This window comes from Rhynchophorus ferrugineus, unplaced genomic scaffold (genome assembly GCF_030347505.1).
Source record: "Rhynchophorus ferrugineus isolate W39M unplaced genomic scaffold, kcgeb_rfMv2 rfM11, whole genome shotgun sequence".
Lineage (NCBI taxonomy): Eukaryota > Metazoa > Arthropoda > Insecta > Coleoptera > Curculionidae > Rhynchophorus > Rhynchophorus ferrugineus.
In genome coordinates, this window is record NW_027472590.1 from 17,964,007 (window position 1) to 17,984,990 (window position 20,984).

The following is a 20,984-nucleotide window of genomic DNA, read 5'->3' on the forward strand; positions in this document are numbered from 1 at the left end:
AAAATAAACTTGATTTAAAAAAAATTCTCATTAAACGATTTATGCCAAAAAGTTGCGTACAGATTTAACTTCCTTTGACTATTCTCATTCGAATTTCTTCAATGAATGGGAAGCCGTTATTTAATAAGGCCTCAAACAGGCACTTTATACGAGGGTCACTATTCATTCACTATATATCGGGAATCTGCAAACACTGTTATCATGTGAGTCCATCTGACAGTCGCATCCTAAAGTTTAACATTTTTGACGATATACGTACCGAGAACATTTTGTCGCACGGACGCTATTAGTTTATTTTATATTTAGTTGAATGTTTCGTGTCGGCAAAAAATGGAACTGAATCGTGAACATTTTTGTGCGATGATTTTTTACGATTTTCGACGTGGATTATCACAACAAAGGTGCATCAATAAACTTAATTTGACTTTTGGCGATGAAGCTCCATCAGAAACCATCGTGTCTCGCCGGTTTAGTGAATTCAAACGTGGTCGTAGTTCGCTGTCCGACGAGTTTCTTGAAGGTCACCAAAAATCGGCTGTTGTGCCAGAAAACATCGATGCTGTGTGCGAAATGATTAAGTAATATGGTCATGTCACCTATTGTGAGATTGAGGTATCCCTAAGCATTAGTTCCACGAGCATATATGCGATTTTACATGAAGACTTAGCTGTGCGAAAGTTATGTTCGCATGGGATCCCACACAATTTGACAATCGCTCAGAAAATGCTCGTGTTGATTGGTACAAAGAAATGCTTTAGAAATTAAAAAGCGGTGCTTCGAAATACGTTTATAAAATCGTGACAGGTGACGAATCATGGATATATTCGTATGAGCCTGAAAGTAAGCAGCAGTCAAGTCATGGATGTTCCAAGATGAACCAACTCCAATAACAGTTGTTCGCGCACGAAGCACTTCAAAGGAAATGGCGGCCTGTTTCTTCGGGAAAACCGGTCATGTTGCAACAGTGCCTCTAGAGGATCGTAGAACAGTAAATTCTAATTCAGATTTGTACACAACCATTTGTTTGCCAGAAGTCTTCGGTGAAATAAGGAAAACAAACAAGAGACGCCGGATTGTTCTTCATCATGACAATGCGAGCTCTCACACATCGGCTCAAACAAGAGACTATTTGAGCACTCAAAATATCGATCGATTCGATGTCATCCGCCGTACAGCCCTGATTTGGCAACGAATGACTTCTTTTTGTTCCCATCCGTGAAGAATAAACTGTGTGGTCAACGATTTTTATTGACCGAAGAAGCTATTGAAGCCAATCACGTTTTGAAGATACCTCAATCAGAATGGAATAAATGCTTTGAAAATTGATTTAGGCGTATGCAAAAATTTGTCGATCATCGTGGCGAATTCTTTGAAAAACTATAAAAATATATTCACAGCTTATCTATTTGTTTTTTTCCTATTCCCGTAATATAAATAGTGACCCTCGTATATCAAGAAATCAGTGGCGTAAGTGTACTAAAATTCAGAAATATTTGTTATAAATCTGAATCGTTGAAGCCGTTCAAAATGTCTTCTTATCGAACGACAAAACTCAACTGAACATATTTAACTTAAAATATTAAATTATACATAAGAAATAATTGCAATCAGCTAAGGTAAGTTAAAACGGCCTAAAAAAATTAAGAAGCTATTAGTTAATCTTATAAACAAGTGAAACAAAAACTCGACAGATGAGAACGTGCAATTTCGCACGATTTACCTTACATCTGTTTCGCGTATCATAAAATGAGTTAAAATACTTTAAAAGGAACCAGAATATTTTAATATATTATTAGTTATAAATTTAAATTAATATATTGTTTTTGGCCCATAAATATTTTCCATATATGTAGGTATGAAAATATGTGACTTTTAACCTTTAGCTATGTATTAGAGTAAAGATTCATCGATGCCTACTTATAATATACCATTATTTATACAATATTATGTATAGAACCTAATAATAAAGTAATTATTTTATAATTCTGAGTAATGTTTTGGTTAATTTGGGATAATAATGAAGTTTAGAATTGTAATTGCAAATTTTGAAAAGAGGACTCTGAAACATTGAAATATAATATACAGGAAAGAGATATTTTTACACTCCCATAAAAATTAATTTTATTATAGTACATTAAATAGCATTTTGAATAAAAGAGGACCTGCCTTATCTGCCGTGTTCGTTAAACATCAACACATCTTAAGACCATCCCAGGTTAACAGTCCAAAAAAAAAATTAATATAAAAAGAGAATCGACAAACAGGCGATAATTAGATCACTCTACAGTATATTATATTTTTCAATTATTATCGAGACCGTGGTAGCACTGAATAACAATTTGGTGCAATATCGGGAATTTAAAAATCCTTTAAAATTAAGAATCACAAAAAATCATCAAAATATGTTTATGTCAAAGGATGTAAGAAACATAAGAATTATGAGGCATATCGAGCGAAAGTTGATATATAATAACCTGATTTTAAAAAAGCGAGCCGTTTATTGAAAATACCAAGTTGGGAATTTTTTCACAAAAATAGTAGTCACGGAAATGGAAATTTCATTCATAAACTTCCAGTATTGTATTGGTTACCCAAACAATTTTTCATTTAGGTATTTTTTTGTTTAAAACTCTTTTCAAATATTTCGAAATTCATCTTTGTTGTTAGTATGATGTTGTTCAGTAAGTAATAACATAAAATGATACTTTATATTCGGAATTTTCGAAAAATATGGATGAAGGTACAATTATATATTAAATTAAACTTAGCACAGAGCACACTACATCCAGACAGAGTTGGACAGATGAAGAAAATTTCTAAAAAAGAAGTGTATAGGGTCCAAATATTAGCTAAACAAGAGTCAAAGAACAAGACGATGACGAAATATTTGGATTAACTGTTTAAATTATCTTGAATGTGGAGGACCGAATTCCTTCTAGAATGGTCTCTAAGTTATAGCCATGTTTCGAAGCCCATGCTAAGTAGTAAAGCGAGTTATTTTTGATTTTGAAAGAATTGAATATGAGGTCTTCGAACACGTGTTCATTAACGTCTGTTCGTTAAGAATAAAGTAAGTTTCATTTAAAAAAATCAATGTTGGTAAACATTGAAAAGAGCTCAAATGTCTAGTGGAACTATTGTCTAGCATTCTAACGCTTTAATTATTGCACCAAAACATGACATAATGATGATCTATGCATAATTAACACACTTGAGCGCTTCCCAAAAAGTTCAGATCATCACGAATTATCATAACCCGCGTGTTCTATCGTTTTTGATGATCTTGGTCGCAATGTTGTTTTTTTATTTCAGTATTGTGCTAGATATACAAAAAGCATCGTTTTTTTAAAACACTTTGTTATTAAATAGAAATATTTATTTCAATCATTTCGAAATTTAATTTCGATATTAATATGTCAATATGGTTCACATCAAGTGAGCGAGTTAAATTATATACCAACAAAAAACGCTATTAATATATAACCCAATTGTCATATAGAAACAAAAAACTGACCAGTACAAGATCGTTAAAATACATTTTAAACTTTCACTGCTGCAAATATATTTCTGAATGTTCAGCCAGCGAAAGAAAAATTGTATTTCAATCGTTTCTTGGTCTTCACTAACGACAAGCATTAATGTGAACGTTGATGCGTAAAGTCATTGTCAAAATGTCGCAAAGTTGTATTTACCGTTGCTGACAGTCTAGCGGTTTTGTCCGCGGCAAGGTACTCCCCGTTCACCAAATCGGCGGAAGGAATGGCATTGACTGGTTCATCGAAACTTATAACTTCGATGCCCAAATCTTTGTCCTTTTCGACCACGTAATCTTGATCGACCTGAAACGGTTTCATCAAAAAGGGACAATCAGATAACGTGCACATCGATTAATGTCATGCTCCTCTATCGAATCTAACAATAACCTATAAACCGGATATAGAATTGCAGCCTCCATTTGGCCTTGGGGCGTTTTGGCTGTTGTGTTGTCTGATTTGTTTTCGAATTGAAGACTGTGCCCGTTAAATATCACGTTAAACTGTGTGATCTTAGTTAATTAAAAGCTAATCTAAAAACGAAACGTGTTACACAGGATACGGGAGAGGAACAACATCAGCAGGATTAGTTATTGAAGCTGTTTTATAACATTAACCGGTTTTATTATATTGTTAAATTCAATAAGGATTTTGTATAAAAAACAATCAGGTAGGATGTATGTGTATATAGTTTAGATCGTTAAAATTAGTTTTGCCTTTACAACTCTTCAGGATTTGGGATTATATAAAGAAATTCATTTTTTCGAAAAAGAAACCAGTATTTAATTTTCTGTAGTCAAATAGGTCTAAATAATAATAATTGGTATATTAGATGTTGGCATATTCTTTAAAGACAGTATCGTCACTATGCCAAAAAGGTGGGAAAAATTTATGAAAAATTAATTAATAAATGTTATACCCAATATATTCATTCTTCGGATGCAATTTTTAGTATATGATCATAGAGATCGGTTCAATGGTTAGAAAGTTTTTGCAGAAAAAATTGTATAGATGAAAATGTTTCACCATTTCAATTCAAAAGGAATTGTGAACTATAGAGCCAAAATATTGGCCAAACTATTTATACAAATCAGATATCAGTAGATGCGAATCACAGACAATATAGAAATACTTGGTTTGACTATTTATTCTATCAAAACTTTGGTATAACCTAAGAAATTATTACCATAATTTTTAATCAAAACATGCAAAGCTTCGAATGTTTCAGTTGAGTAATTTCTCATTGTTCTGTTGAATAAAGACGCAATAAAAGCTGCTCAGATAAGAGTTGCAAGCGTTCAAAAATTTGCAAAAATTTCAATAAAAAAAGAAAAAATTAAAAAACTCCAAATGTTTCCTGCATTGATTGAACATAATTGAGGTATTAATATTTGTTTGAAAAAGAGAAAAGAGCTTTTTTAGAAACTAATTTTTTTTCCAAAAAACCTAGACATATCCATGTCTGTGACCTATGTAAGGTTTCTTCCATCTACTTCGTGTACCAGAAAGTCATTACCGGTTTGCCTAACAGATGTCGCTAGGCTTAAGTATATAATGTTATAATTTTTATTTAGATTTATATTTCTTTGAAAATATCAAATTTCGTGTCTAAAAAGGGACCGCAATTGTCCCCGCGTTACTTTTTAAGGAAAAAAGCCGCTAAAAAGTGATCGTTTGCAGGTAGAAACTTACGTTGAATATGCTCTAACCTTAAAAACAAGTGAGGTGTGGTTTCGAAAATTCAAAAGTGGTGATTACAATATGCAAGGCTAAGAATGTTTTGATAGACTGCAAAAATTTGAAAATGCGAAACTGCAAGAGCTTTTGGTTGACAAGACCCAACTCAACAATTGGCAGAACCATTAAATGTGACCCAGGAAACGATTAGCGACCGAATACGAGCAATAGGGAAAATACAAAAGATGGGAACATGGGTGCCATACCAATTGAATAACAAGCCAATGGAAAATCGAGAAATCGTCTCTGGCTTCAAATAGATGTTTGGAAGTCATTTTTGTATCGAATAGTGACAGGTGATGAAAAGTGGATTTATTTTAAAAGCCCTTGAAAATTATAGTTATTACCTGGCGAAGCCGGCCGATCGACTCCAAGACCAAGTCATTTTAATCGCGTGCGCTCTGTTTGGTGAGAGCAGAGTAGCGTGGTAAACTACGAACTATTAAAATCTGGTATCGATAGCAAATGATGAATTTCAAACAAGTATTGATCAGGAAATATCCAGAATGGGCCGGAGGGTAAGGTGATGGCATCTGTAAATTGTCGGAAAGATGGCTAAGATGTATAGAATCAAGTGTCAAATACCCCGCCATTTTTTTTCAACCGGTAATGACTTTTCGGTATACCTCCTATTTGATGGACATTAAGGGGATGCTTTATTACGGATTCCTGAAAATTGATCTAGGCCCATAATTAAACAAACTCATGAAAAGATTTGTCCATAAAATCCAATTTTTGAATGAAGAAGTTGAAAATGAAATTTTACTGCTGCATAACGACTCTTGAGCTTGGGATACCAAATTCCACTCGGCATATTCACTAGACTTGGTTACATCAGACTATCATTTCCCCTAAACAATACAGCGCAGTTTAGTGGATAAACTTCGAAAACGAGATTGATATTTTTTGAAAAAAGAAACGATATTTTTCGTCGATATTTTGTCCATATTTCGTAAATAATGATCGAACTTTTAATTGTAAATTGAAATATCGATATTAAAAATCTAAGTTTTTCTAAAGAGTGTATTGAACTTACGTTTTCTGATTATATATCGATATATAGATTTAATTTAAAATATCGATATATCGATATTTTGTTTCACGGCCGACATCACTAAAATAGAGAGTTCGAAACTCCGGACGCTGTGTCGCAGATTGCCTTGAAAACCAGTAAAACAGTATTTCCAAAATTTATATATGAAAAAATTTGATGAAACATCTGTAAAAAATTAAATAATTTTCTCGATATAACACTCTCGCCGAGTTATCGGTTATAATTAAACAATCCAACCAATGGACGATTTTTTGTGATAATGTCATTGACTTAGTTAATGCTTATCATTTTTTTATAATCCCAAATCGAAGATATATATCTGTAAATCAATATAAAAGAAACTATATACACACACCTTTGTTATTTAGTTATAAAATACGGTTAGATAAATATCGAATAATTGAAACCCAGTGCAAAATTGTGCAAATGTTATATGGTGCATAATTTACATATACAAACAAACCAAGAAAAAAAACTAAAACAATCCCTTGTCAAGATTTATTCATAGAAGAGAACAAGAATCTATAAAATAAAATAGTACACCTTTAAAACTACTACAGAACGGATTAAATGGTACTGCTAATGAACGGAAAATCGGAACGATTTCATTTCTATTATACTACTATATCACGAGACTTGTCACGTGTTAGAATCCACGGTGACTTTTGAACTTTCAGTTGGCACATCATCGTAGTATAAAACTATTCGTTATTCATAATACATACATCTACAGTCAATTCGATTTCTAGTTTCTAAATTTAGTATATGGCAATTTTATAACAAATGTTCCCAATCCAACTTCAATACGATTTTGGATTTATTGATTTTTCTTTATTACGAACAGGTCTACAAGACATTCAATATTTATTTTACTCTTTATATAAATTTCTCTCTAAATATCTTAAAAATAAATTTCTAGGATTCATGTCATAAATTATATATTATTTCCGTGAATTTAAAAACATAAATAAAGTGAAAATAAATCCAACATATTAAGTTTAATAAAATACTAGATAATACTAGATGGTTATATAAAGAAAACTTGAATATCCTGCGCAAAATTCAATTGCAGTCCTTAAATAACAATCTAGTGCTGTGCAAAATACAATACTAGAGACGCTCTATAGGATTTTTTAAAACTTTAATCCCGTTATAATTTTTCTAAATACACTTGATTCAACATTTTCAAGATGAATTTCGTTATCTGTTGATGCTGATTGAGTTATCGGCTAATGTAGTTATCATATATTAATAAGTTGAAGATATATACTTCTATGACTTGATTGTTTTTTGTAATACATAAATAACGTTGGTTTGAACTTTACTTAAAAATTACGTAAATTATATACATGCGATATTTTTCAATTCGTTAGATAACAATGATACAAAATATTTACAAATTAATTTAATTTTTAATTTATAACTAGTGTTTATTAGACAAGATTTAAGTTTGTTTCTGAAAATCTACACATTCTATAATTTCCATAAATCCTTTTAATGATAAGTGAACATCAAGCAAATATATTTTATTTATAACTTACTAAATGATAAATCACCATATAAAGAAAACTTTAATATCCTACGCAAAATTCAATTGCAGTCCTTAAATAGCAATCTAGTGCTGTGCAAAATACAATACTAGAGACGCTCTATAGGATTTTTTAAAACTAATCCCGTTATAATTTTTCTAAATACACTTGATTCAACATTTTCAAGATGAATTTCGTAATCTGTTGATGCTGATTGAGTTATCGGTTAATGTAGTTATCATATATTAATAAGTTGAAGATATATACTTCTATGACTTGATTGTTTTTTGTAATACATAAATAACGTTGGTTTGAACTTTACATAAAAATTACGTAAATTATATACATGCGATATTTTTCAATTCGTTAGATAACAATGATACAAAATATTTACAAATTAATTTAATTTTTAATTTATAACTAGTGTTTATTAGACAAGATTTAAGTTTGTTTCTGAAAATCTACACATTCTATCATTTCCATAAATCCTTTTAATGATAAGTGAACATCAAGCAAATATATTTTATTTATAACTTACTAAATGATAAATCACCATATAAAGAAAACTTTAATATCCTACGCAAAATTCAATTGCAGTCCTTAAATAGCAATCTAGTGCTGTGCAAAATACAATACTAGAGACGTTCTATAGGATTTTTTAAAACTTTAATCCCGTTATAATTTTTTTAAATACACTTGATTCAACATTTTCAGGATAAATTTCGTTATCTGTTGATGTTGATTGAGTTATTGGCTATTGTAGTTATCATATATTAATAAGTTGAAAATATATAATTCTATGGCTTGATTGTTTTTTGTAATACATAAATAAAGTTGGTTTGAACTTTATTTAAAAATTACATAAATTATATATATATATGCGATAATTTTCAGTTCATTGGATAACAATGATACAAAATATTTACAAATTAATTTAATTTTTAATTTATAACTAATATTTATTACACAAGATTTAAGTTTGTTTCTGAAAATCTACATGTTCTATTATTTCCATAAATCTTTTTAATGATAAGTGAAAATCAAGCAAATATATTTTATTTATTACTTACTAAATGGTAAATGATAAGAAAACTTGAGAGTATTACTGAAAATTATATAATTTTAGATATGTTCTATACGATTTTTTGAACCATTTAGTATGTGATTTCTTTCCACATCACTTGTCGACATAACTTTTGTTAACTTATTTCCATTATTGTTATTCTTTATAAATATGAGATTTTATGGTTTTTTTACACAACAGAACTATGTTTATTTGAGCCAATAGAAAAATTATTCGAATGTTAAACAGAATCGCGTAAGTTCATTTCAGCATTTATATTATTGTCTATACTTTATAATAAACTTTCGCCATGAATAAATATAATAGTAATATTATTCATACGCCGAATGTTCTCTATTACTTCCAAATATACGATACTTTTTCAACTCATTATATTACAATAATTATATAAAACTTTTACTATTTTATTTTATTTTAATTTTATAAAAAGTTATTTCAAGTTGATTTTTATATTTCTTTCTGAATATATAAATAACGCATTTCATTGACAAGATATTTCGAGTGGACTATCTCTTAATTCTATAAATATTTATAATAATAAAAGAAAATAAAACTAATATTTTAGATTCAATCACGTACTAGGTGAGAAATGGACACATAAAGAAAAGTTAAAAATATTAGTCCAAATTACATAATTTTAAATATGTCCCCTACGATATGTTTTGAACAATTATTTACGCGAAATTTTTCTAGTTATTTTTTCCTAAAAATAGTTTATTTCAAAATAAATTTTGTTCATTTATATCCATTATTACATTAAAAAGTTATTATTGTGTAAATCTGTGATTTAGTTGTTTTTTACTACATAAATAATTTTGATTTGAAGCAATAACAATAAAAATTATTCGAAAGTTTGATAACATTACATAAATATTTTTTTCACCAAAGAATTTTCATTTTGGCGAAATTCGAAATGTGTAAAGATAACATTATTTTATCATTTTATGTTATATATAATATCCCGGTTGATTTGTAGAACATTTGGTAACGAGATATGAATTAAATTAATATAGAATTATATAATTACAATTTTTAGAACTAATAAAATTAAAATTGAATAGAAATAACATTATCCCAAAATTTATCTCATTACGTAATATCAGAAATTTTTATATAATACTTCAAAATCAAGTGCTACTTATTACTTTAAAACATCTAGTGTTCTAAGAAAAAATTTATAAATAAGGGAATGATAAAACGTCATTATTTATTTTATTTGTAAAGTACAACGTTAACTGCACGAAAACGAAATCGAAATTGTTATTTTATGACCAGCGTTTACTACACCTTCTGTTAGAAAAATTAAATTGAAATGGGAACATGGAATTATCTTGGAACAAAACCAGAACCATTATTCCGTAAAACTTACAGCAAATGAGTGGTTGTCGGAAAAATGATTGATTCCAAATCGTAAAACTGAAAGGTGGAGCCGTTTTCAGCTCGTAACCTTAACCGAGGTAATGTGCACATTTTTAGAAATAAATCCAAAACCCACCAGCCTGTTAAAAATGTTCTTTGCACCAGAAAGTTTATTAGTTTACTCAAATTTTAACGACAATCTTACTGCGGATAGTTATTAAAGAAAAGAATAGTATGTATATATTGTTTATGTTAGGTTTTGGACCTTTACAAGTGTAGAAATTAACACTAAAATTACCTTAGGGGTTAGTGGGATGTAAAAGTGTTGGCCTTCGTTCTAAAATATTACAGATATCTTAATATCTCGATAACACCAAAAAAATAGTTTTAGTTATCTACTGACGTATCTTTTTTATCAAAAAAATAGAGATAGTTTCGATTCCAAACATAATAATTCTTACTATTTTAAAAGCAAATAATGAATAAAAACAAGTAGTATCAATATTTTTTAATTTAATTAAAATTCTTAATCCAATTTATACGTTTTTGACGGCCGTTAAAAACTATTTTTAAAATGAAGACTGAAACTTTTACACATATCTAAATGATATTATTAGTAATATAATATACAAATGCCTTTATTTATATGTATGACCGAATTTAATAATTATAACAAGTTTTAAAACGATTTTATTAATGATATCGTATAATTAGAAAATGCCCTATTGTTGAACTAATTAAAATTCAATTTAGTTTCAAAGCCAAATAAAGGAATTAAATAAATGAGACTTTTTTAAAAATAAGCATTGAATTAAATTATATATATTGAATATTAGTAATTGTTAATCTAATGTACTAATATTATTAAATAAATGTTATACAGTAAAAGTAATATTAGTAATGGACGTGATTAAAATGTAGATATCGCATCTACATCTACTAGAAATGCATCTACGACTAAAGCTGTAGGAAATGCATTCGTCTTCATTTCACATTATACCAGGAGTAGTCAAAAGGTCTGTGATCGGACCAAACCATGTTTTCCTATTTTATATACAATTGAGTTAGAGATACAGTAATGTGAATCCAAAAAAAAATTAAGGCGTACTATTTTATGATGATGTGGTGAAGTTTGTCAATATCATGTTGTTTATATTTCGTGAATATTATGTTATCAATTAAAATAAACGTAAACCATACACATAATACCTTCAAAATTTGCATCAATTCTTCGATTTATTACGTTAATTTGATCATGACGATTTTCTTTTTATATTGCACCAGAATAGAAAGAAAATTTGTGTGGTTTAATTTTTGAAAATTATTAATATAGTTTTGTTGCATTGATTTTGTTTTAAATGTAATTAAGTGAAATAATGAAATAAATTTTAGAATAGAACTTATGCAAATTTTTTTATTGGTGATCCATCTAACGGTATTTCATTGAACTCATAACTACTTACCTGACCAAAAGATGGCTTCAGTGTTGGTATAGTTGGAATATACGCTGGTGTCGGTATAGTTGGAACGTAATACGGTTTAGTCGTTGCCATTTTTAGTACCGTTGTCTTCGGCGGGAGGTCGCTGCGATACCGTGAACTAAACAAACTGGAAGTTGGTTTCTTTGGCGGTATTGGAGTCTAAAAAATGAGAATATTTTTGAGCGAATAACAAAACTTTGGTTTGAAATACTTTACAGTTTCATCTAATTTTCTTCGTGACTGTTCCTCGCCGTTCTGCTTCTTCCGGTTGCTAAAAAATCCTTTCGGTCTTTTCTCGTTCTTTTCCGCATTTTCCGCTTCCGATTTTCTGATAAACTTTGCGGAAAATTTCGATTCTCGAGCTATCGGTATAGGAGTGGTGGCTGGTGGAAATGACGTGGATCTAAGGGCTTTTTTCCTCAAATGATGCTCGTGCGGAGCCTTGGTGGAATATCCTTTGGGGGTGAATGATTTTCTGGGGAAACTGGTCGCCTTGAGGGTCTTTTCTCCGGAGGTGGTTCTCGGTTTTTCGGTGGTAGTTTTCGGAACACGATCCTTGGATTTCGGGTTGAACTTTGTCTTATCCGAAAATTTCGGCATCAGACGCGATCTGGTTGGCCTGGTTGTTGTTGTTGATACTGAGCCGGATTTTGGATCCAACTCGTTGTCACTCTCGTTGACCTGAAATTAGAAATATAATTATTAATTGATTGTTTAAATACAACAATTTTGGTTAACTTTAACGTGGTCTATTGGTCATTTATAAACATTGGTTGGATGCATAAGAGACCATTTATATTAAACATTCACTTATATTTTGATTATTTTTTCAATTTAAATAGGCATTTATTGAGAAAAATTGATGCAACATACATCAAAGTATTTTATTTTCGAAATTAGAGTATCAATTTGGCAGCGATTCAATCGAAATCGATCATTTCGAAACCCTATGCCAGCCAAGCTGCTGTATCGATCTGTACAAGTGATAAACAAGGGGTACTATGTCTGGGAGATCGCTGGGTGTATCTTTCACGCTTCTTACAATTAGTGACTGTTGCAGTGTTATCATGCAAGCTCTTTTTTTTGCAACGATACACAGTTATATTTGTTAATTTGACGTTTATAAACGTAAGTTTTATTCTATTTAACAGTTCGTAATACATTACACCTTGATGAACCTGTCGAATGCACAGCAAGATTTCACGACCATGAATCTTCCGCTTCGATAACGATGTCGCATGTAAACATCTGGAAAAGATGATTCATTAAATGCCAAGCTGTGTAAAAGTTCTTTGAGAGTTTAAGCTGAATTTTCGCTAGAATAAGCAGTGAACCCTTGAACTGATTTATTCCTCCAGGCCGTTATTTGTCATTGATACAAAATCATGAATCTCAAAAATTGAGATATGCCGGAGTAAAATTAAATCAACCAACAAGGTAATGAATATGGAAAATGCAATTTTAAGCATTTGTTGATTAGAGTGTGCATATGCTGAATCACTAAATAATACTAAATATAAAACAGCGGTTTTATGGAGAGATACCACTTGGTTGGAGAAAAGTGTGTTTGGGTTGGCTTGTTTAACAGTTAAACAGTTGTTAATGGTTTAACATTAATACTTCGTATTTTCATTAATAGATCATTTTATCTTGTTACATTTTATTATAAAACAGAATTTTGTTATAATTTTTATAAATAAGTTTATTATAAAGTAAATTAATATTTAATAATACCTAACAGCTAGCCAGTAGTTTTATATTTTTGGCGTAGAAAACCCGTTTCAATATATTTTATAAATATATCAAGGGAATTCTCTTCAATTTTCAAAATTAGGATTAATTGCCTCTCAGATTCTAAATAATACTTGTTTTGTCGTTTGATTTTAACAAATCTTAATGAAAAGTAATTGTGTATGCATAAAATGTCAGAGCAAAGGTTTTGGCAAAATGTTGGGCATTCGTTCAAACATTAATATAAGTCTGTTAAACTGTAGAATTCTTTCAGAGAAGTTTCAAGACGGTAGAGTAAAAAATTAGTAATAATAATACTTGCTGCTGTTTTATTTAGTTGTTAATGATGCTCACATAGTTGTTCCGTCAGTCAATGAGCAATCTTCCAACCAATAAATTTAATTTTCCATAAAACACCACATTATACCAGTAACCTGACTGAGTAAAACTGAATCTCTTCTGGAATGCCCTCTAAATTGGCCACACATCATTCAGTACGCTTATTGCTGAGCCACGTTAAACAAGATCTAACCATTGGAAATCCAAGGGGTTGGTGTACATATCTACATAATTCCACATAAATGTTATTAACAAGTCAATTGAAAAGCTCCCGGCCTGACACGTAGATGGCGCTACTAGAAATAAATCCATATGTTTTTAGATAGCCTTAACCCTCAAAAGATGCGTCTACAAATTTAACAGCTGTCGGATCATTAGTTTGTGAATTATAGCATTTTGAGTGAAGCAACTTTTGTTATTGTGAATAAAATGTATAAAAATGAATCGCGTGTTGATAAAACATTGCTTTTTGAAAGGAAAAATACATTTGAAACAAAAACTTGGCTTGATGCCGAGTTTCCGGGTACTGCTCCAGGAAAATCAACCACCAAGGATTGGTATGCTAAGCTTAGACGTGGTGAAATGAGTACCGAAGACGGTGAACGCAGTGGACGCCCCAAAGAAGTTGTTACCGATGAGAAGATTAAAAAAATCCACAAAATCATATTGAATGACCGTAAATTGAAATTGAATGAAATGGCAGACTTAGAGATATCAACTGAACCATCATCATTATCATATCATTCACGAATATATGAGTGTTAGAAATATCTGTGCAAAGTGGGTGCCGCGCGAGTTCAATTTTGACCAAAAACAACTAAATAAATCCGAGTGTTGCGTTGATATGTGACAATGGATGAAACATGGCTTCATCATTTCACTCCGAAATCTCCCAAAGCGTGGGAAAACGCAAGAGTCGGCTGGGTAGGTTATGGCGTCTGTATTTTGGGATGCGCATGGAATAATTTTCATTGACTACCTTGAAAAGGGAAGTACCATCAACAGTGATTATTACAATAGAGTTATTTGACCGTTTGAAGGACTAATTCGCCGAAAAACGACTGCAATTTAAGAAAAAGAAAGTGCTGCTTCACCAAGACAATGCACCGTGTCACAAGTCAGTGAAAACGAAGGCAAAAATCCATGAATTTCGCTTCGAATCGCTTCCTTACCCACCGTATTCTCCAGATCTGACCACCAGCGACTATTTTCTGTTCTCAGATCTCAAAAGAATGCTCACTGGGAAGAAATAGATTTTCGTCGAATGAAGAGGTGATCGCCGAAACTGAGACCGATTTTGAAGCAAAGGACAAATCGTACTACAAAAATGGCATCGAAAGGTTGGAGGGTCGCTATAATTAGTGTATCACCCTTGAAGGGAACTATGTTGAATAAAAAAACTAATTTTTCCAAAAAAAATGTGTTTCACTATGATAGGCCGGGGACTTTTCAATTGACCTGTTAGTTTCTTTAGTATAGTGCCTCCAAATTTAGAGCCCGTATTGTTTCCACAAAATATCACAATTTCCTGGATTGCTTAATATTTATTAGGAATTTATTTCATTAACTCGATTTTTTATGAATGCACTAATTTTAAAAATCATGAGAAAAAAAAGCTATTTAAAGCATTTCTCAAATTCTGTGAAATCTTCTGATGGATATGTATGGATAAGTACGATGAATAGTAGCAGCAGATGTAATTTTTTACGTCTGTATACTGTTTTTCAGTATAAGGAAGATATATGAAAGCTATGCCCGGAATATTGTGAAAATATTGCCATTGTTTTACCTACAGCATACTTTTTTTTCAACTGGCAAATATATTTTACTAAGAAATCATTGCTTTCAATCAAGTTTTCAAATGATAATATGTACGTAATGCAGTATTGTAATCAATACGTAATTGCCTTTTATTCATTCTATCTAAAATAGTATTATGTTTGTTCAAACGTTCTTTAATGGCCTTTATAGGTCACATTTTGTAGATTTATAATTAGCGTATATCGACACTTTTTTGAGACATTCTGAATCTTCCTCATTTTAGAGAAAATATTACCCAAGGTTTATACATATTTACTATTTACGTCTAAACTTAGCATACCAATCCTGGATGGTTGATTTTCCTAGGATAGTGTCCGGAAACTCGGCATCTAGCCAAGTTATTGCTGTAACTGTATTTTTTCCCTTCAAAAAGCTATATTTTATCAACACGAGAAATTCCTTTTTATTCATTTTTTTCACAAGTTACTTCACTCAAAATGTTGTAATTCACAAACTAATGATCCGACAGCTGTCAAATTTATAAACGCATCTTTTGAGGCTTAGAGCTGACTAAAAAATATATGGATTTCATTCTGCTAGCGCCAATTATATGTCAAGCCGGGGACTTTTCAATTGACCTGTTCTCAGTTTAGTAATATCCGATTTGGGAGGACCAAAACGTTAAGCACGTTAAATATGTTTTCAGTCAGTATCCAGCATCATATATTTATTTAATGTCTGCATCTATCCAAATAATAGTCATTATTTCCTTCGACAGAGTGTCCCCACAATTCTCGTTAAGGCACTAGTTGACTACAATATTTTAACAAGAAAATGAAAGTTCAGTGAACATACGAAATTCATTGTATTAAATGAATAAGCATAAAATAAAAATATCTATAAGCTTCTAAAAATTTAAATGACCTTAACTTTAGTGCAACCACTCGATTGTTCCAGATTTTTCCGAACGAACCGCCTGAAATTACCTAATATGCCAGCAGCAATTTGTAAAATATATGTACCAATGTTGATAAAAGTTAAGCAATAATATTGCTAAAACTAATATTACACTTAACACGTTCAATAAATTTTAATTATTAAACTAAAACATCTACGAATTAATTTATATTATTTTAGTTAGCGATTAATCGATCAAATAAAAGTCAACTAATTGACTTATTTTAGAGAATAATTATTTTTATCGTCAGTATTGTTGTGAAATAATTTAGCTTCTTAGTTATCTTCTTCAAGAGATCAACAATAGAAGTCGACAAGTGTATCTGAATGTCTAGGTCAATATCGTGACAGACAAAAGTTGATGTTTGAAATATATGCGATTAAAATTATAATATAGCTATTTTCCAATGAAAATTTTAACAATATGAAAAGTACTTTTTAAAGAATGTCTAGTACATGTAAATTGGCCGATGGTAATATTATTTCTTATGTTCTTAAGAACGGGTATCTGTCAACATCAAAATCAATATCATCAAGTGTTCGTGATTTAGTATAATGTATATTTTAGATGAATTTAACTCGTATTTCCATTTATTGTACTATATTATAGATTTATTCTGGAATTGAGAGTGGTTCTAATAGCTGCTAATGGCAAAAAACTTAATGAAACACTGTTGAAAATTGAAGCTGAACAAAATAATAGGGGTAACTTGTTATAATTTGAAATTCGTATTTTTGGATCAAACATTAATTGAACTGTTATGGATATAAAAATGAAAATCCAAAGCTATAAACTTATTTCAACAAAAAATTCTCATGAATCCTAATATGAGAACGTTTAAACTAACGTCGAATAAAGTTTAAAAAAACTTCAAAATTTGCTTGGGTTCTCTATAATATGTATTACAATCTTTTTTGCTCTCAAATCTTAAAATCATTCTGAGTAAGTCCTCAGAAAAGGGTAAAAAAACAATTTATTTCAGATAGTTTCTCAATTTATATGGGAATTTTTTTAGCTTTGTACTTTGTACTTTTTTTTTAGCTTTGTAAGTCAGTTAGAAAGCAATATATTAAATGGTCTTCGGAATTTAAGTACCTGGGCGTATCCTTCCGTTCTTTGACTATGAAACATGTGTCTGCCTGGCAAATACGGTGTTTGTTGTAACAATAGTAATTTTAATTACATGATTTTGACCATTAAAACTGTGCATAGGTGCATAGTATCGATGAAAGATTATCTGATTTCCTTAATTTACAGCAACAGCATATAATATTTTACATATTTCATTTGTTCAAACATTAATGTCGAATATTTCTTAGTACCATCGCCTTCTTTGACGATTGGCATAAAAACTCAACAGTGTATAGCAGTTACAACAAGTGCAAGTAGCAACACTCGCAAGAGCGACAGATCATATATATGACCAAACTCGGCGTCATCACAGTGAAGGTCGAGGTCCAGAGGGGAAACGGCCAGCCAGTGCAGTGCTTCAACTGAAAGCTTTTTGGGCACTCCAGCTCATATTGCCGAGCCCCCCCACGGTGCGTCAAATGTGCCGGGCATCACGACACTAGATCCTGTACCAAAATCCCAGAAGCACCTCCAAAGTGCAGCAACGGCGGTGAAATTCATACCGCAAACTTCAGCGGTTGCAGCTGCCGTCCTGCTCCAAGAAAAGCAAAAATTCCGACCGAAACCAGGCCTCCACAAGGTTCTGCATGGAGTAACCAAGGTGGCAGGAAGCTACCCCAAAAATTAGCCAGCGCCACCCAGCCTGCTCCAAATCAAACTCCTGCTCCAACCAATACACCAGACCATAACTCCACAATGCAGGCGTTTACTGACCCGCAGGCTTTCCTACAAGTGATCGCCCTGGCTCACCAACTTGCTCGTCTTTTTCCAAATGTCGCCGCCTAAGCGGCAACACTTACCTGTCTCTATAACTTTCAGCAGCACTTTTATACTGATGACATGGAATGCAAATAGCTTACGCGGAAAGCAAGCAGAATTGGAAGACGTCATGACATTCTATGACGTCGATATCGTGCTCATCCAGGAAACTTTCCTGAAACCTTCGCATCGTCTCTCTTTCGAACACTTTTTTGTCTACAGAAACGATAGAACTCCGAGTCGAGGCGGTGGAACCGCCATTATCGTCAGAAAAGGAGTCAAACACGAACTCCTTCCATCGTTATCAGTAAACAACTTCGAAACAACCTCCATTAAAATCGATATCCAAGAACGTCCCTTCGTGATTACATCCCTGTACAGGAAATCTTCTGCATTCAACTATGCCGAATACCGATCACTCGTCGAAGGAAAATTTCCGAAAATAATAGGTGGCGACTTCAACGCCCACCACCCCACCTGGGGGTGTTCCAGAGCGAATCCCGCAGGTAACGCCATCGTAGCTCTAAGTGCAGATCTGGGCTACGGTCTTGCCTTGCCAGATGAACCCACCCATCACCCTAGTACAGTCTCTCAAGGCGCAGCAAGAATCCTTGGTTTCTTTATTCTTCAAGACGTAAATCGCGATTTCGAAGTTCGAGTCCTTGACGAACTAGACTCTGATCATCGTCCGGTCCTTCTCAAACTCGGAAACTGCGCCAAACCACTCAAGTCCCACTAACAAGATTCAGGAAAAAAACCGACTGGAAAAACTACCAATCTCTTCTCCTGAAATCCGATCCAATTCCGAAAATTAACACACCAGAACACCTCGAGGAAGCCGTACTCAAGCTAACTCGCGATATTCAGTCTACTCACGAATCTTCCACAGTCAAAATTTCATCACAACCCCAGCCGTGGAAAAACAACCTTCCCGCTTCTCTTAAACGTGAAATTCGCATCAAAAACGGTTTATGCAGATTAGCTCGATTCACCCTTGATGCTGCAGACAAAAGGGAGGCGAACAGAGCATGCAAGAGGGTAAGGGCGGCCGTCTCGACTTGGCGATTAATGAAATGGAACTCATTTCTCGCGGACCAAAGGCTGGATGGCCCCCCTTCCTTCTGGCGTGTCTCCAAATGCCTCGGAAAATAATTCGGCTTCTCACGGCGCTCACCACTCATCAGTCCATCAAGCTTCCCGTCTGGCTGCACACGTCCATCATGCTCTTGACCAACGTAAAAAGTTTGGAGCAGTTCTTCTGGACCTAACAAAAGCCTTCGACAAAGTCTGGCACGACGGATTGTTCGCAAAGTGCGTGCGGCTAGGCCTCCCAGAAGACCTAACCGCTCTCATCAAGTCCTATCTCTCGGACAGATCTTTCCAGGTCAAGATCAGGGCATCACTTTCCAGTCGTAAACAAATCAATGCTGGCGTACATCAAGGTTCCCCGCTGGCCCCAGCCTTATTTAACCTCTTTATTTCAGATATGCCGAGAAAAGAACATATTGACGTCGCCTTTTACGCTGACGACACTGCTTTCTTCACGGCCACCAGGTTCGTAGTTACAATTCATGAACGTTTACAGAAACAGCTCGATCATGCGGTCAAGTGGTTCAAATTCTGGAGGTTGCAAATCAACCCTCTGAAAACCCAGGCCATCATTTTCCACAAGAAGCGTTACGCACTGCGCGTCTCGCAACTTAAGATCGACACCGCAATAATTCCATGGCTGGATAACGTCACGTACCTAGGTCTTCACTTCGACCGGCGGTTCGGTTGGCATTCCCAAATCCAGAAAGCAATCCAAAAAGGTTCGGGGATAGCAAACCTGCTATCTTCTCTGATCTGCCCTTCTAGCAGACTTCCCTTCTCCATCAAATGCTTATTTTACAAGATGTTAATTCGGTCCGTACTCCTCTATGGATCTAATGTCTACTTCAAGTTTGTTACACCCAACCAGGTCAAACGGCTTCAGGTTTTCCAAAATAAGCTCCTCAGGAGAATATTAAGCGCTCCATGGTTTGTCAGAAATAATCAAATTCATAGGGAAACTGACACTCCAGAAATCAAGCACTTCATATCTCAATCATTCCACAAACAACAACTCAGCTCAAGTTCTTCTGAAAACGCGCTTGTTCGCGAGCTGGTCGACATGCTGGGAGCTTAGCACCGCCTCACCGCTAAGCTCTCCCCCTTTTCCAGGCTGAAACGACCTCATCCGTCGCTACAGTCATAATTTTTGCCCCCATACAACAGTACCCAGTTGTGTGTTAACTCAGGTTTGCGAATCAATAGAATCGCCGGGCCCTCGTGCCCAATAACGGCTGCCCGATCAGCGGGTGCCATATCCCCAAATTTAATGCAGTAGCAGTAGTGATCCACAGGGGTCAACTGTGAGGCGGTTTCGGTTTAGTGTATTGGTAAACCCAGAGGCGGTCCCACATAACCCGGTCCAACTTGTCACTCCAGGGCAAGTCTCCGCGACCAGGTATGCGTCATGCATTCCACCGCCTGGTTTTTAGGCCAGA

General features: G+C 33.1%; 1 protein-coding gene across 7 annotated transcripts in view; it reads right to left on the reverse strand.

The window, feature by feature from the left end:
- LOC143204885 (uncharacterized) overlaps positions 1-20,984 on the reverse strand; it is a 168,102-nt gene that overhangs the window by 21,640 nt on the left and 125,478 nt on the right. For all 7 annotated transcript variants that reach the window (XM_076417806.1, XM_076417807.1, XM_076417805.1 and 4 more), the window contains 3 exons: positions 11,994-12,458; positions 11,760-11,936; positions 3,693-3,839 (listed from right to left, as the gene is read on the reverse strand). In XM_076417806.1, coding sequence (XP_076273921.1) covers positions 3,693-3,839; positions 11,760-11,936; positions 11,994-12,458 — 789 coding nt within the window. The remainder of the gene's footprint in view (positions 1-3,692; positions 3,840-11,759; positions 11,937-11,993; positions 12,459-20,984) is intronic.